Genomic DNA, 18,652 nt, shown 5'->3' on the forward strand with positions numbered 1-18,652 from the left:
GAAAGCTGCAATTGTCAAGGTTTGGCCTGTCACACATGCCCACAGAACACAAGTTAGCAAGACAGGAAGGCAGCTTTTCTTCCCTCCGTCTGCTTTGCAAGGCACAGGAGAAAGAAGCAGAGTGAATTTCATCTGCCTCTTCACTGTCTCTCTGGCCGATTAACCAAGTCCAAAGTCGGTAATCTCTGTGCTCAGAAAGAGAACGAATGGAAGCATACATACACTGTGGATTCCTCCAGAAATTGTCAGGGAAGAATATATGTCAGGAAAAATCTTGGAATTATAATTAGGGCAACAGTAAACCCATTAATCTAATTAACACATTTAAAAAATATCATTGATGGTAGGATAAAAAATAATAAATAAATTGAACAGTAGAGACTTTCACTGTTAACAATTAGTTTTTCAGGTATTTATATGTTCCACAAATTTTATACCAAGCTAGATAGTTACAACAGATGACTGGAAACTCACCCCCCATCACAGATGAATTTTGCTTCATCACCAAGCCGGAAGTCACCTGAGGATTCTACTTTGCCATTTTCAAGAGCTGGAATCTTGCACTGCTTTCCTGAAGGAAGAATTAGATGTAGTTTTACCGTATGTTGTCATGGTTTTTAAAACAGAGTCAAGATTCTTGCAGACTTCTTGAAAGTAACATGTTTCAGAAGCTAGGGCAATATACAGATTCCCAAACATTTTATGATCACAATGCTGTCCCCCACAGCTCCATGAGATAAGTTAGGCCAAGAGTTCCAGGCTGCAGCCCTTTTTCTTCTTTTTTTAAATACAATCCTGTTGGCATTTGCCTCCTAAATTTGCCTTTAGGAGGAATGATCCTCACGGAGTTCTATGGTGGGTGGTCTGTGTGTACCGAATTATTTCTACACTTTCTGAAGAATCTCAGTGCATTTCAGCCCAGAGGCAAGACACAGAGAGATATTTTGAAAATCATTTAATGTGGCTGCTCTGCAGTTTTGCCTATTCAAGAATGGAAGTTTCCTGTTTTACAGCATGTTAGCACCTCCTTGGGACTATTTTGCACAAAGTATAGAATGGAAAGAAAACTGCTGAGAGCTCTAGATCTTTGCTCAGTTTTTCATGCGAGCCGCTCTTAATGGTAAAAACAGATCTGGGAGAAAGACACTCACTTTCACAAAAGGTAGGAGTTTCTGACCATGTTGAATCGTTAAGACATTGAATAGTAGGCTTTGATCCAGTGATATATATATAGCCTGGGATACAGCGGAATCGCAGAGTAGTCCCAACAGGGTAGCTTTCATTCAATGCAGAGTCACCCAGTGTAGCAAAGGGGGGCATCTGCGGAGCAGGGCAGTCACCTGGAGATAAAGATAGACATGGATGTTTAAAATGTGGGAGGAAGGAAAGGATGTCATAAAACTAAGCTCTGTCTAATTCAAGTCTCATGCTGTTTTCTTTAACAGAATCTACAAAACCATGCCTTGTCTTTGCTTTTTGGACTATACCAGGCCCAAATCCCAAAACATTTAAATTTCTTCTGCACTGTGCAGACTACATCCTGCTTGTGGCCCAGTTTCAGGTTGCTTTCATGTCTGGATAGAAGGAAGCTCTTTTCCCTCTCATGCAATACTGGAACCATGGGACAGCCACGCAAATTGAGGGTTGGGAGAGTGAGGACAAAAGAAAATATTTCTTTACCCAGTGTTGTTAGTCAGTGGAACTTCTTGCCACAGGATGTGGTGATGGCATCTGGCCTAGATGCCTTTCAAAGGGGATTAGACAGATTTCTGGAGCAAAAGTCCATCGCAGGTTACAAGCCATGATGGGGATGTATAATCTCCAGGCTTAGAAGGAAGGTACCTCAAAATGCCAGATGCAGGGGAGGGGTATCAGGAGACAGGAATCTAGTTGTCTCATGTGCTCCCAGAGGCATCTGGTGGGACCACTGTGAGATACAGGAAGCTGGACTAGATAGGCCCTTTATTCTGATCCAGCAGGACTCTTCTTCTCTTCTTATGTTTTGGTACAATTTTCATGCAGTAGGATTACTTGTTTTTAGATACCAGCACAGTTTGGAATATTTAGTACTTCTGTCATGAGTTCAGCTGAAGAAGATCTGGAATCTGAGGGGTTAATTACAGCTTTGGAAAATGCTGGGCAATTAGAAGCACAGACAGCTGAATCACCACCAGATTCTCCTCCTCCAGTAGCCAGGGTGAGGGCTAAGCTTCGGCAAAGACTCATGACATGAAGGTCAGTGGATCGCATGAATGCTTCCCATAGGAACATCAGGTCGGCCAGCCCTCAGTTTTAGGAGGATGAATTGTTTAGGTGACTGCTGCTCTAAAATCTGCACCCAGAGGCTTGGAAGTTTGTGGAAGCAACAAGTCAACACTCTGGCTCGCATCCACGTTCCTGCTTATCTTGGACCTTGTTCTCTGCACCCTTGGCTTTGGACTCTAACTTCTGACTATGGTTTGTGTTTTGGCTTTGGCATTTTGGTATCTGCTTTGCATATTCTGGACTTCTGATATTGGACTGGCTTATTGGACTTTTGCCTGTTGAAACCCCCTGGGAATGTGTCAACTTCTTTCCTATCACCTTATATTTGCATTAAACAAATAACCAAAACGAAAACATCAGAAAACAAGCGCAAAGCGCAGCTTTTTGTAGGCCATGCCAGGATGCTCACATTTGTCAGCTGCATAAAACACAAACGAATATATTGTTCAGGTTAGAGAGTTGTTTAAAATAGTATGCATGTGCAATTATTTATTTCTAAAAATATACACCCATCGCTGCAAATTGTACCTTGAATAACGAGCTGGAGATGGTGGGAGATGCTGCAGGAAGGATGGAGGGAGGGAAGTTGTGTTGGTAAAGATGTTTGTAAAAGCACAGACAGAGTTCTGACTCCTGTCCTCTGAAGATGCCGACCATAGAGACCGGCAAAACGTTAGAAAGAACAGCCTTCAGAATATGGCCAAAGAGCCCAAAAAACTCACAACAACCATATTTGTAAAAAGCATGGCTGTTTCTGGCTCTTTAAGAATGCTTTTGCTGGTCCGTGGAAGGCGGAGAGAAGAGGAAGACTTGATCAGCAGGCAATCAAGCACTTTCCCCAACTCTTCAGGCAGGAGTGCCTGTGTCTTGTGAGTGTGAGAAAGAGAGAGAGACTATAGGGGCACAAAGGGGATGGCTAGAGGGAGAAAAAGGTTGGGGGAGAAGCACATCCCAACCAGAACGCTCCCTAGAATGCACCCCATTTATTACTGAATACTGACCTGTCTCTATGCTTTTGGGGGGGGGGGCAGGGGGAAGAAAACATACAATCCCACACAAGGTGTGCTGTTGCAGGCTGTCTCCCAAGTGGGAACATAACATTGCAATTAGTCCCATGATTTTAAATCAGATCCATTTAGAATGAAGCATGGGGGGGGGGAGAATATAAATACATTTATATTTGCCCCCCCAACTCCATTCAAAATTGATTCTATTTTAAGTTTAGCCCTTATTCTGCTTTGTTACAAACTCTTTGAATTCCTTATTAAAAAAAAAAAAGAGTACAGCCATGTAGTGTCTGGCACCAGTCTTTGTACTAATGGAACTGCAGGCTTGTGGCTTTCTTGGCACCAGCTATGGCCTTGGTCACATCAGCGAAATGTTTCCTAGTTCTTTCTCATTCATTCAAGATTTTTTGTGTGTGGTCAGATGATGCACGGCCCCTACCAAATCTTTTCGCCTGCCTCCTTTGCAATAAATCCCACCCACCAGGAGGCTTATACTTTTGTTGTTGTGGGATTTATCACAAAACTGTTTTACAGTGGCAGCCTGTGTGCATGTGCCAATACGTTTTCTGACAGGTTGGCTTGTGTTGCTTCCAGTGACATTGTTTGCCTGTATGTCTATACTGTATATCTATATATAGACATACAGGCATGTAATATATATTAAATATATATTAAATAAATATATTTATATTAAATATATATATATAGTGAGCTGAGGATGCATTGGAAAACTTATGTCTTCACCCTCTGAACTTCCCTTATTTGCAGATCCTTCCACCAGGTGGCGCTCTTTCCCTTGAGCTCTTCCCTGCTTTCTTCTTGGGGAACCTCATGGTACAGCTGCCATGAGAACAAAGCCCAACTGTGTTTCTCTGGTACAAGAGACACAAACGCAGCAGAGATGCTCATATCCATCAAAGAAATTACATAGGTGTAATGGAATTTTAAAAAAAAAGAAAAGGAAAAAGAAAAAGGGGGCCCAGGGTAAAAAACAACCCAGAGGGAAATATTCTGGATCTGAAGTGTAGCCAGCCGGTCATATTGCATCGAATTTACGGCAATGTTACAGTAATACAAAAATACGGCAGAATGCACACCCCTGGATATATGTCACATGATAACAATGCACAACTGCTCAGGGAGTAAAAGACTGAAGAAAACAAGGACGTTTCACTGGTGTGGCCATGGCCTATATGGATACCTTGATTTTCAAGACTGGTTCCTGGAACAGAATGATAGAGTATATTCAAGATATGCGGATGTGTTCATGGCAACATGAAAGCTTTTAAGAAGCTCCAGCTTGTATGCCGTGGCCTTACCAGATCCTTTTGGTCCTAGTCTTTGCACCAGTAATCTCAGAATGGAGTACTTCAATATGCTTTACTTAGGAATCCCCCGGAAAATTGGCTGGTACAAAATGCAGCCATTTTGATGTTGGTGAGGCCAGAATGTCTGACCATTTTGATTACTAGGAAAGTGCGTGAAAACCTCTGGTCGCAATACAAAGTGCTGGTCTTGAGTTCTAAAGCTCAAATTGCATTGGGAAGAGTTAGTTAGTTAGTTAGTTAGTTAGTTAGTTAGATAGTTAGTTAGTTAGTTAGTTAGTCGGACGGACGGACGGACGATTAGATAGATGGTTAGATAGTTAGTGGGCAGCTTTCACCCATATAGTCTGTAAGTTGTAAGTTCTGTTGCAGGATGTGTCTAAATGAATGAAGACCAACAAATCGTAAAATACTTAAAACTTAGAACACCAAAATACTTGGTCATATTGTGAGACACAGAAAGTCTAGCTTCTTATAGTTGATCACGCAAAATAAAATAAATGGGAAAAGAAGTGCAGGGAAAGGAATAGCTTCTTCGTTAGAGATCCCGGAACCACATCGTTTTTTAGAGCTGCATCATCCAAAATCAAAGTCTGTGATGACCACTTTCCAACCCCCAGTAAATGAGGAAAATCAGGAAACCTTTACTGGGTCCACCACAGCTCAGCTTCAAGACATTTATGTGGGACTTTACGAGTGTTGGCTTTCCATTTTAATTGTAATTATTCCTTGTTTGCAATCTAATTCCAGACAGTACTGTTTATAAAGAGCAAATAATTACTATTACAGCCTCTAGCATCCTCTCATGGCTGCAAACTAAAAGAAAACCAGAAACAATATGTGGCATGCATAGACATTACACCACAATTAGGTCTTCAAAAATAGTTCTTTCAGGAACCCTTGTTATTCTCTTACTTGAGAAAAGTACTTTTCATATGTAAGAAAAAAAGCCAGTTTCATCACAGAAATCTGATTCTAGCTTGCTCTGATGACAAGGACTACATCTTGGTTGTGCAATCAGACAAATGATCAGACATTTATTTAGCTATTTATTTAAACTATTTTCACCTCACCTTTCTCTTTAAAAAGACCTAAGGCAGCTTACATTATTAAAAGAAAACATTTGAAAACTAAAAACAGTACATGTACAAATACTAAAAAGGATCAAACAAATTCTATTTCTGAGAAATAGTAAATAAAGCACCAAAACCAGATTCAAAGCAAGGCAACAATCCATTTAAAACCCCTCTCAGATAGCCAATCACTAAGGTAAAGCCTGCCTGAAGAGAAAGGTCTTCATCTGCTTGCAACCAGGACACAGCCAGCACTTCTTCAAGTAGCTGCAATTAGCTGCAGCAAGTGATACAAACTTTACATGAACACCCAAAGGATTCTGGCCAATAATCTAAGATAAACAAATGACACTGTGTTACTGCCAGAAAGCATTAATGACTTTAAATGACTATGGGTGAAGGAACAAAGTACAACAGCAGGATTACAGTGGAACATTTGGAAGGTTTAAAAAAAAAGAGTGTGCATTCTGTGCTATCAAGCTGAAACAGACTTATAGCAACCCTAATAAGGCTTTCAAGATAAGTGAGGAATTTTAAAAGAATGGTTTCGATTCTCTCAGTGAGTTTCTATGGCCAAATCCTATTCCCCAGAGTCCTGGTTTAATGTAACTTTAAAGGGGGCAATGAAGAAACTGAAATATTTTCTGTACATTGGCTCAGTCATCAATCCTAATGGAGACTTCAGTCAAGAAATCTGAAGCATGAGATTTGGAAGGGCAGCTGTGAAGGAACTACAAAACACCCCAAAGTCTGAGGATGTCTTCCTGCAGACCAAAGCCAATATTGTCCATACTATGGGATTACCAATTGGTATGTATGCAGATGAAAGCGTGAAGAGAGCTGATAGGAAGGAAAAAAAGTTTGATTCAAAAAGTAGTGTAGGAGAGTTTTATAGATACCATCAACATCGAGAAAGACAACAAAATGGTAGCAGCTCAAAGCAAGTGTGAACTTTCTCTAGAAAGAAAAATGACTAAATTGAGGCATATTTTGAGCACATCTTAAAAACGGAAGAGTTACTGGAAATGCAATAAGCCTGGGAAATGTTGAAGGCTATAGGACAATTTGAAAACACAAAATGGTCTGATATTGAGGGAAACCACAACCTTGAATTTGCACAGGGCAGTGAATGATGGGGCCTTTTGGAGACCAGAACCACATTTTAGGGTCCCAATAAGTGAGAAGCAACTTGGCAGAACATAACAGTAAGATGCACTATGTTTTAGAAGTAGTTTTAGAAGAGGTAGCCTTGTTAGTCTGTGCAAACATTCTAGGCAAAAACAAAACAAAAATAATATAATAAAGAAGACAAAAAGGTTGTGGCACCTTAAAGACTAATTGCTATATTATAATATCAGCTTTTTTGAATGCTAAAGTAGGGAGCCAAGAGATAAAAGGAACAACAGGGAAGTTTGGCCTTGGAGTTCAGAACGAAGCAGGACAAAGGCTAATAGAGTTTTGTCAAGAGAATAAGCTGGTCATCACAAACACTCTTTTCCAACAACACAAGAGGCGACTCTATACATGGAAATCACCAGATGGGCAATATCGAAATCAGATTGATTATATTCTCTGCAGCCAAAGATGGAGAAGCTCTATACAGTCAGCAAAAACAAGACCTGGAGCTGACTGCGGTTCTGATCATCAGCTTCTCATAGCAAAATTCAAGCTTAGACTGAAGAGATTAGGAAAAACCACTGAGCCACTCAGGTATAATCTAAACCAAATCCCTTATGAATACACAGTGGAAGTAAAGAACAGATTTAAGGAACTAGATTTGGTGGACAGAGTGCCTGAAGAACTTTGGATAGAGGCTCGTAACATTGTCCAGGAGGCAGCAACGAAAACCATCCCAAAGAAAAGGAAATGCAAGAAAGCAAAGTGGCTGTCCAACGAGGCCTTAGAAATAGCAGAGAGGAGAAGGGAAGCAAAATGCAAGGGAGATAGGGAAAGTTACAGAAACTTGAATGCAGACTTCCAAAGAATAGCAAGGAGAGACAAGAGGGCCTTCTTAAATGAACAATGCAAAGAAATAGAGGAAGATAACAGAAAAGGAAAGACCAGAGATCTGTTCAGGAAAATTGGACATATTAGAGGAACATTTTGCGCAAAGATGAACATGATAAAAGACAAAAATGGGAGGGACCTAACAGAAGCAGAAGACGTCAAGAAGAGGTGGCAAGAATACACAGAGGAATTGTATCAGAAAGATTTGGATATCCTGGACAACCCAGACAATGTAGTTGCTGACCTTGAGCCAGACATCCTGGAGAGCGAAGTCAAGTGGGCCTTAGAAAGCCTGGCTAACAACAAGGCCAGTGGAGGTGATGGCATTCCAGTTGAACTATTTAAAATCTTGAAAGATGATGCTGTTAAGGTGCTACATTCAATATGCCAGCAAGTTTGGAAAACTCAACAGTGGCCAGAGGATTGGAAAAGATCAGTCTACATCCCAATCCCAAAGAAAGGCAGTGCCAAAGAATGCTCCAACTACCGTACAATTGCACTCATTTCGCACGCTAGCAAGGTTATGCTCAAAATCCTCCAAGGTAGGCTTCAGCAGTATGTGGACCGAGAACTCCCAGAAGTACAAGCTGGATTCCGAAGAGGCAGAGGAACTCGAGACCAAATTGCTAACTTGCGCTGGATTATGGAGAAAGCCAGAGAGTTCCAGAAAAATATCTACTTCTGCTTCATTGACTATGCGAAAGCCTTTGACTGTGTGGACCACAGCAAACTTTGGCAAGTTCTTAAAGAAATGGGAGTGCCTGACCACTTTATCTGTCTCCTGAGAAACCTATATGTGGGACAGGAAGCAACAGTTAGAACTGGTCATGGAACAACTGAGTGGTTCAAAATTGGGAAAGGAGTATGGCAAGGCTGTATATTGTCCCCCAGCTTATTTAACTTATATGCAGAATACATCATGCGGAAGGCTAGACTGGAAGAAACCCAAGCCGGAATTAAGATTGCCGGAAGAAATATCAACAACCTCCGATATGCAGATGATACCACTCTGATGGCAGAAAGTGAGAAGGAATTAAAGAACCTTGTAATGAGAGTGAAAGAGGAGAGTGCAAAAAATGGTCTGAAACTCAACATCAAAAAAACTAAGATCATGGCCACTGGTCCCATCACCTCCTGGGAAATAGAAGGGGAAGATATGGAGGCAGTGTCAAATTTTATCTTCCTGGGCTCCATGATTACTTCAGATGGAGACAGCAGCCCTGAAATTAAAAGGCGCCTTCTTCTTGGGAGGAAAGCGATGACAAATCTTGACAGCATTTTGAAAAGCAGAGACATCACCTTGCCAACAAAAGTCCGAATAGTCAAAGCTATGGTTTTTCCTGTCGTGATGTATGGAAGTGAGAGCTGGACCATAAAGAAAGCAGACCGCCGAAGAATTGATGCCTTTGAATTGTGGTGCTGGAGGAGGCTCTTGAGAATCCCCTGGACTGCAAGGAGAACAAACCTATCAGTTCTAAAGGAAATCAACCCTGAATGCTCACTTGAAGGACAGATCCTGAAGCTGAGGCTCCAGTACTTTGGCCATCTCATGAGAAGAAAAGAGTCCTTGGAAAAAACCTTGATGTTAGGAAGGTGTGATGGCAAGAGGAGAAGGGGACGACCAAGGATGAGATGGCTGGACAGTGTCTGCGAAGCAACCAACATGAACCTGACACAACTCCGGGAGGCAGTAGAAGACAGGAGGGCCTGGCGTGCTCTGGTCCATGGGGTCACGAAGAGTCGGACACGACTAAACGACTAAACACACAATATCAGCTTTGGTGGACAAGTCCACTCTTTAGACCAGGGATCTGAAGAAGTGGATTTGTTCACGAAAAACTCACATTATAATATAGCAGTTTTAAGGTATCACAATGTTTCTTTCTTTCTTTCTGTCCCCGACGCACTGTGTTGTAATGTGCGTCTTGTGCGCACAAGTTGTGCGCTCTGCTCACCGCTGTGCAGCTTCTGCCCTTACGAGCGAGCGAGCAAGCGCGCCCACACACACCCACACACCCCTGGAGAAGTTATTGCGTGCGCTTCTACCATCCGGGGAGGAAAGTCAGCCGGCACTTGCATTTCAAAAATCGAAATAAATGCCCCCCCCCCCGCCGCCACCAGTAACGCCCCCCCCCCTGTCCTCGCTCACCATGACTCTCGGACAAGACGAGCAGTAGCAGCGCCCACGTCAGAAGCCCCTCGCAGGAGCAAGGAAGAAGCCTCATGGCCACAGCTGGCCCCGAGGAGACCCAGGAAAACGCCCCTTGTCCCGCCACAAGGCGAACCGGGCCGTCCCAGGATGGCGGGAGGAAGTGCAGTCGTCTTTCTGCTTCTAATGAGTGCGCCCTCCTCCCGCACTCGCGTCATTACCTGGCGGGAAGGACACGCCCTTTGCCCATCCCTGGCGTGTGAAGGGCCGCTGGGGTTAAGGGCCGGGCTCGTCAGTGCGCTTAGGAACGGGGAAGTCCAGTTGCTGGGCAGCGGGTACGCGGAAAGGGAGGCGGCCCGAGCAGGTAGTCTCCCGGCCGACCTGTTTACTCGGAAGCGAGCCCCGTCGGATGCCTTGCTCACGACTCACAGGCAAGCCTCGGCGGTCGGTTTCCGCACTGGTCGCGTTTGCATCTGGTCCCTGAGGATGCAGAGCGATATTCAACATATGCATATATTGCAAAAAGAGTTTTAGGCTAAGCCACAGTCTATGGAATGTAGCTATTTTTGGTTTAGTATTAGTGTGTTTCCACATCCATTCTTACTTCCTACTTCGCATCTCTTACTGTAGACTTAAGGGGGTCACAATAGTTTATTATATTTGTTATCTATGCTGAAACTGACTACGATTGACAGGCTCTGCCTTTGGATGGATAGAATATCTGTCATTTTCAAACATGTGAAAGATTTTGGTTGGTTTTTTCCCCTTGGGCAGTGGTGATGATGGTAGTTATACAACATAAGCTAGAGGTGTTGCCTGTTCATCCTTTTCAGTAAAAACAACAAAAGGTGGAGTCCTATGGCTGATTTACCTTTTTGTAAGCAAAATCCCATACCTCTTGGCAGCACATTGCAACTTATCATTGAGATGCTGGTTGGGATCCTGGACACCAATCCAAATGCATAATCACCAACTAGTGCAATCAGGACCTTATTAATGAGTAGCAATTTGCTATGAAGACTTACAGTAGTGTGATGTCCCTTACACAAGCATAAATCAGCCTTAGGAGCGTTATTCCCCAAAGTGAGGAAATTCAAAACATAGATCAACCCTGTTGTCCTTTTGAAAAAAAGGGGACATTGATGTGCCCTTTTCATACCTTAACATCCATCCTAAATTTACATCCTTGTGTCTTCCAGAGGTATTAACACAGAGGTGTGCCTCCTTTTCAAATAATTAATGACTATTGGCACCTGTATGTGCTGGATTAGTGTTAAAACTTGGGTTGGAGCTATGCATTTCTCTAGATATTCCAAGTCTTATTAGTTATTTATTTAAAATAATTTCAGCTCCCATTGCATTGATGATAATAACAATACATACAATAAACATTTGGAAAGCACTGGGCAAGCAGAGGAAAAAAAGATATAAGCAAAAACAAACTACAGTAGCAGAATTAATCAAACCACTTTAAGAAAGAAACATCAATAAATGAGTGAAATGTGGAAGGCCATTAGAGAGGAGATGGGAAAGCTAAGAAGTTGCTTTCATATATTTCAGATATATCATGGACACTGGGACATTAATGTTGTCTTAACGGAACTAATTTATACTTGTCAAAACATAAGTATAAGTTTTCTGTTGGATTAAAAACTATATATTTAATATGGTCAAGGCCAATCCTTTGGTGCAGTCATGCTGAAGGAGTATTCTGAGAAAATGTTGCTTCTCCCAAACCTCACCCACTTTATATATGGTATCTGACTTTGCCTTTCAGAATGACAATAAATCTGCATGATAGAAAATAAAGAACAAATGTCTATAATGAAACAAAATTTTTTAAAAATAAATATAAATACCAGGCCACTACTAAAATGCCATGGGTGTCACTGGAACAATTCTGTCCATTCATTTTTCCATGGCTGATACTTTCCATAGGTTACAGGGCATGGTGTGTGAACAACAAAAATGCTAAATATATTCTTGAAGGCTTTGGGATCTGGTGGTTGTTGTGGGTTTTTCTGGGCTCTTTGGCTATGTTCTGAAGGTTGTTCTTCCAGTCTCACCAGAGCATGGACAGAGTTTCTACTCCAGTCCTCTGAAGATGCCGGCCACAGAGACTGGCGAAACGTCAGGAAGAACAACCTTCAGAACATGGCCAAAGAGCCCGAAAAACCCACAAGAACCAAAAGTGCTAAAACTGATCAGTGCCTGGATGGGAGGCTGCCTGGCAATGACATGTACAGGAAGTGGTGGCAGTGGGAGAAAAATCAAAGAAATCCCCACCTCTCTTTTCTGTGTTCCTTTCCCCTTTCTTTACTTTGTTCAGAGCAGTTTGTTATTTGCTGTTGATCTGTTCACATGTGTAAATAATTAAACTTTTCTATTCTTTTTCATACAAATATCTATGAGTTATGGAGACTTTAAATGCCAGTTAATGAGAAAGAGGTGGAGTATTTGGAGAACTTGAAGCTATTCTCCCCTGTGTATCTTTCTAATTCTGCTGTGTAACACAAGGGATTTTACCAGAAATGCAAAGCTGTCCAACGCTATGAAGCTTGCTGGCTTCCCTTGGGCTAATCATACTCTCTCAACTTAAACAATAATGATATGAAATTACTACCTACATGGTACCCTGAGTATTGTGGAAGAAGCGATGATTGTTGAATAAATTATTGTTTTGAAGTCATACAGAAGAAGGATATAACCTGATCCAGATGTTCAGGTTAGAGTTAAGCATGCCTTTTATTCCTAGACGTCAACCCAATCTCCCAATATACCTCCCCATTTTATATAAGCTTCCAGCCAAATCCCAGGAGGCTGCTTCAGCTCTAGATCACTGTCTGGTGTCAGTAATGGACTGAATGAGGGTGAGTAAACTGAAACTTAATCTGGACAAGATAGAGGTATTCTTGGTCAATCAAAAGGCAGAGCAAAGAATAGGAATGCAGCTTTTGCTGGATGGAATTACACTCCCTCTAAAAACACAGGTGCACAGGTTGGAGGTGCTTCTGGGTTTGTCTCTGAGCCTGGATGCTCAGGTTTTGGTAGTGGTCAAAATGCATTTGCACAATTAAAACATGCACCATCTGTGTCCATTCCTGGTGAGGTCTGATCTGGCCACCGTGGGCCGTGTCTTTGTTACATCCTGGCTGAATTATTGTAACATGCTCTATGTGGAGCTGTCTCTGGAAAGTGTTTAGAAACTTCACTGGGTCCAAAATGTGGCTGACGGATTGCTAACTGGGGCTGGTCACAGGGATCACATAACCCCCTCCCCCATTACAGCAGTTCCACTGGCTGCCAGACTGTTTCCAGGCACAAATAAAAGTCCAAGTAATAACCTATAAAGCTTTAAACAGGTCTTGGGTCCAAGCTATGTCAAGGACCATGTCAAGGACCACCAACCTTTATAAACCTGCCTGGGCGCTAAGAAAATTAGGAGGGCCTTTCTGTCAGTCTCATCACCTTCACAGGTGTGTTTGGTGGCAACTCAGAAAAGGGTGTTTTCTGTTGTTTCTCCCAGACTTTGGAATTTCCTCCCACAGGAGGCCAGTCTGACCCCATCTTTGCTGTCCTTTCACAAGCAGGCAAAGACCTTTCTCTTCAGGCAAGCCTTCTCTTAATGACTGGCTGCCTGAGTGGGGTTTTTTAGTGGATTGTTGCATCTTACTGCTTTGAATATATTTTGGTGTTGCTTTTGTTTTTGTGTGTGTAAAAATATTTTAAATAAATAATAACATCATATGAACTGAGAAAGGCTAACATCAAAGGTAAGGAAATTCCATATATGCCTGCCAAATATCAAAGCAAAACTACATAGACCTGCATTAAAAGCAGGGAGAATCTTGTGGGAAATTAACGGTTAAAAAACAGAAGCAAGCAATCAGACCCACTCTATCTCTGAATAATCCAGCCGACAATAATGTGCAAAGTACAGATAGTTTATGACCAAGTGCTCTTTCAACTTCAGATAAATTGATGTCTGGCATTTAAATACAGATGATGTTATTTCCTTGTAATAAGTTATCAAAGAAACTCTCTGGTTCCCTTCTGGACTCGCATATTTTTATCAGGGATGATGTGTCACACATATTGGGATGGGCATAGCAGAGGTGTAACTCAAACATTCTTTTCAGCACCATAGGCCATTTCAGGCTGCTTCCCAATTGCCACAGTAGGCATTTGTTGTGGGAATGATGAAATTGGTTTCTGACAGATTAGAGGATGGGAAGAACTGAGCAATGGGGACTTTCTTTTTACAGCATTCCACTGCAAAACAATCATTCTGATCTGTATCTCTCTGTTTAGGAGCGAGAGAGAGACAGAGAGAGATTCATGTGCAATCCTTGGCCTTTTGATTTCACTCACCAACCCATTTACCAAATGAACATTTTATTCAGTTACACTATCACTCTATTATGCTTTGGTCAGACACCACCTAGAGTGCTTTGTCCAGTATTGGACACTGTAGTTTAAGAAGGATGCCAAGAAGCTGGAATATGGCCAGAGAAGGGCAACCAGAATGGTATATGGTTTGCAAAGCCTTATGAGGAAAGGCTGAGAGATCATAGCATGTTTGGCTTGGAGATGAGAAAGATGAGAGGCAATATGATGGCCACTTTGAAGGAAAGTCATGGGAAATGGACCAGGATTGTTTTTGGAGGACCAAGAGGACAAGGCCTGAAGGTTTTGAATGACAAGGCAGGTCATTTTGACTAAAACTTAGGAAGACCTTCCTAACAGCAAGAGTCATTCAACAGTGGAATTGACAGCCTTGGGGAGGATGCAGTAGACTGTCATTCGCTGGAGATACTTAAGGAGAGATTGGAAGGCCACCTATCAGGGATGATTTAGGTGTAGATTTCCTGCTCTGGGAGGGACTGGACTCAATGATCCTTGGGATCCATCTCTGCAGTTCTATGATTCTATCATTTGATTCAACAAATAATATTTTTAGACTTAATTTTTATTTTGCAATCCACGGTTATCTGAATTTAACTACATAAATGAAAGGACATTAAGGACATTTGTGTCCTTCTTTCCCTATCTGTCCTCTACACCAGTGGTTCCCAACCTTGAGTAACCCAGCTGTTCTTGGACTGCAACTCCCAGAAACCTCACCCAGCACAGCTGCCTGCCTTAAGACAGTTAGGCCCTAAGCCATATAGGACTTTAAAGGTTAAAACCAACACTTTCAACTCTGTCTTTGGCTTCAGACCATTGCTGTCTACAGAAAGAGACTGACAAGGGAAGAAATAGGGCTAAACTGCCCTCTTTCCTCATGCATTTAGGATATGGCTGCTGTGATTAGTGCATTCCACTATTTGAGAACCAAATGAGAGACTATCCACTTCTACATGCCCATCTTGAGAACACCATCACCATCTTGATGGAATTCTCAAGATGGCCTCACCTGAATATCTTAGCTTTTAGGTGGGTTAACAGGAAGATCCCCTAGGTAGCCAGACTTCTGCCCACTTGGTTCTTTAAAAGTTAAACCAAGCTTCTGAACTGGACCAGAAAACAACTGGCAACTCATGCAGGTCTTTCAGTATCAATATAATATGATCTCAGTATTATAGAAATAAAATAAAATAAAAGTAGCTTAGCTGCAGTATTTTGTATCAGTGGGCGCTCTTGGATGCTCGTCAGGAGTATTCAATATGCCATTTTATGTGAGGGACATCTTTGACCTTCCTGGTGCCACAGGCAGGTTGCCCAGCAACTATCTTCCAATACTGTGGCGGAGATGGCAGAAGTACTCTCAAGGCAGATTGATCAGAATCTAGCAGTGTTAAACTCAGAGGAGAAATTCCTGCTGTATGACTAACTTGATTGCAAATATTTGTTAAATATGTCCCCTCATAAATTTCATTGTAATTAGTCAGCCATGTGAAGCCAGCTGGTTTTGTAACGTAACTTAGTTTTGTAACAGAGCTCTTAAGTCATTACCAAGTGTGAAATGCCAGATTGACTTACACAATTTGTCACTTGCGTCTCTTTGCCTTGGAGCCATGTATAAATGATTGCCATGTAGTCTTACTCTTATGCCTGAGGAACTGGACTTAATCCATGAAAGTTCACATTAAAATATAGCAGTTAATCTTTGAGGTGCCGTAATATTTTTGTCTTCCTTAATTTTATTTTGTTGTTGCTATTTGTTGTCTGATATGCTTACACATATGATCTTGACCACCACTATGAAAACTTAAAAGAAAGAAGAAGAAGCAACCCTTTATTGCCAAAAAACTTTGTCAAATGGAAGGAGCTGATGTATCTCAGGGGAGCATGTTTGAGATGGCTTGAAAATGGTGTGTCACATTTGGGAGGATTCAGAATCATGGTGCCGTCTCTGAAAAGAGTCTCTCCTTGATTTGTTCTCCTTGTTTAATCTTGCAGAATATTTATGAAGATATGTAACTTCTATCAACACATCAGTATTTTCATAATTGAAGTGCATAAGGAATTGGCTTTTTCTTACATTTGTACATAAAAGATATACACACAGAGAGAGACAGTTATACTGATACTTACATGTAATGAGCCAAGCTTTTTATATAGGCAATGGCATAGTAACCACATTCTTGGTAATCATATCAAAGGAGTTATGCAAAGGAAGTAATGATTTTCTTTCTGAGGAACTGGTATATTATGTAAAGCAAACAGAGCAAGCAAGATATTATGTAAAGCAAACAGAGCAAGCAAGATATGAAAGAACATCTTGATCGGACACTGCAACCTCACCCATTTTTTCATCACAGGTATTCCTGCTCTTCCCAAGACTTGGGAAACTTGTGGAAGGACAACTTTGCTTAAAGCAGCACAACACAAAGAGATTAAAGAGGACAACATCTGTAGAAAACAAAAACTACTGGGACATTGTTATAATTCAATTGAACAACTCTGCTCATTTTTCCAAAGCTATATTTTAACTAGGATACAGATCATGGTCCATAAACACATGATGGAATAAAGATGTAGCAAACCATAAAGTGAAGAGTAGAGAATGACACCAGCATCAAAGATAGGTACATGAATGGTTCAGCTACGACCTGAACAAATATCAACTTTTCACTGCAGAATACACTTTAATAACACACACACCAAAAGCTCATGCAAGGTTGTCTGGATGTATAGCCCCCTCACTGTGTTCCCTATATCCCCCCTTCACCACTCTGTTTGAATCTGCTGACATTAACACTGAGGACGTCCCATTTATTTCTACATAATAGCAAAGAGGATGAAGCAGATAAACATAGATACACATCCCTGTTATCTGTTTCCTACATAGATAACTGTTTCCCTGAAAATAAAACCTAACCTGAAAATTAGTCCTAGTATGATTTTTCAGGAGGCTCATAATATAAGCCCTACCCCAAAAATAAGCCCCAGTTGTGAAACCCTGCCCTCTCCCATTGTGCAGCAACCAAAAGAAGATAACATGACTGTATTTGAATAAATGTAGATTGTTGTATATGAAAAAATAAAACATCCCCTGAAAATAAGCCCTAATGCATTTTTGGAGCAAAAATTAATATAAGATCTTGTCTTATTTTCAGGGAAATGTGGTACATATGTGTCACCTCTATCCAACTGCAAAATTTCATTGTCAGTACTTCCTGCACTGACTCTGACTTTCAAGATTCTATAATTGATACACAAAAACAAATAATAGTTTAAGTACAAACTTTGCACCATAGGAATTAATTCATCACCACCAAGCTCCGCCTTTACATTCATGCTGTTCTTATGTGTCATCAAGTCACTCCTGATCTACGATGACCTTCATAGAGTTTCTGATGTGTGAGATGTGCAAGGAGTGGTTTACTATTGCTATCTCCCAGTAAGGTTCCATGACTGAACAGGAATTCAAATTCAGGTTTCCTCGGTGTCCTAATCTGACATTCTAATCTACTACACTACTCCGTGTGTGTGTGTCTCTCTCTCTGTGTGTAGATATATATAAAAAGATATATATCTTTATATATATCTACACACACACACAAAGAGCCAGAGTAGTGTAGTAGATTGGAATGTCAGATTAGGACGCCGAGGAAACCTGAATTTGAATTCCTGTTCAGTCATGGAACCTCACTGGGAGATAGCAATAGTAAACCACTATATATATTTATTATCAATTGTGCCTTTTAAAGATGCTCCCATCAAAGCTGTAGACTGACTCTTTAAAATGTGACACTGAAGAGATTAATAGCCATAGAAGAGAAAAAAAGTACTTGAAGTTGTCATGTGACACTGAGAGAGTAGGCTGCATAAAGGCCATAGCCAAAATCAGAGAGGGGATAACTGGAGTCCAGTCAATGAGGACTGAAAACTGGACAGTGAAAACACAAGGAAGAAAGAAAGTTCAGTGGACTAAGGATTGACTAAACTGTATAATTTGTCATACAATTAATCCATTTATTTAATCCATTGATCATATGACATTAGCAAAAAGGGTTCAAAATATTTATGTGATTATAGCAAATCATAGCTAATATCTTTAGGTTCCTGCTAGTCTCATGATAAAAATTATGGTAGAACACCATGGGCCTCATTCCCCATTGTGTAGAAGATTTTGACTCCTCTGTTATGATGTTTCAATATCCCCAAAGTTACAGACACATAGTTTTGAAGTAACAGGGATCCCTCTGTAGTCCTTCCACCAACTGACACAATGTGACAATAAACTGTGCTTGTGTAAAAGCTGCACATGATTGTGGGATAGCTGAACTCTGTAGATAGATAGCACTGGGAACATGCATAGTTTTCTTGTGCTGACATCCCTTGTCTAATTAGCACCTTAGGTTATGAATTCTGAATCTG

At 41.2% G+C, this 18,652-nt stretch overlaps 1 protein-coding gene across 7 annotated transcripts in view; it reads right to left on the minus strand.

Annotated features, from left to right (window-relative positions):
* The window catches only part of LOC110086557 (complement component receptor 1-like protein), a 28,795-nt gene extending 18,753 nt beyond the window's left edge, over window positions 1-10,042 (minus strand). For 3 of the 7 annotated variants that reach the window (XM_072997243.2, XM_072997241.2, XM_072997240.2), the window contains exons 1-3: window positions 9,827-10,041; window positions 1,152-1,340; window positions 475-571 (exon numbers count right to left, since the gene is read on the minus strand). In XM_072997243.2, the coding sequence (XP_072853344.2) occupies window positions 475-571; window positions 1,152-1,340; window positions 9,827-9,902 (362 nt within the window). In that variant the 5' untranslated portion in view covers window positions 9,903-10,041. Of the gene's footprint in view, window positions 1-474; window positions 572-1,151; window positions 1,341-9,826 lie in introns of all 7 variants that reach the window. The other 4 variants (XM_072997238.2, XM_072997237.2, XM_072997245.2 and 1 more) reach the window with 2 other exon arrangements.
* Window positions 10,043-18,652: the final 8,610 nt, after the last annotated feature.

The sequence above is a fragment of the Pogona vitticeps genome, chromosome 4 (assembly GCF_051106095.1).
Source record: "Pogona vitticeps strain Pit_001003342236 chromosome 4, PviZW2.1, whole genome shotgun sequence".
Lineage (NCBI taxonomy): Eukaryota > Metazoa > Chordata > Lepidosauria > Squamata > Agamidae > Pogona > Pogona vitticeps.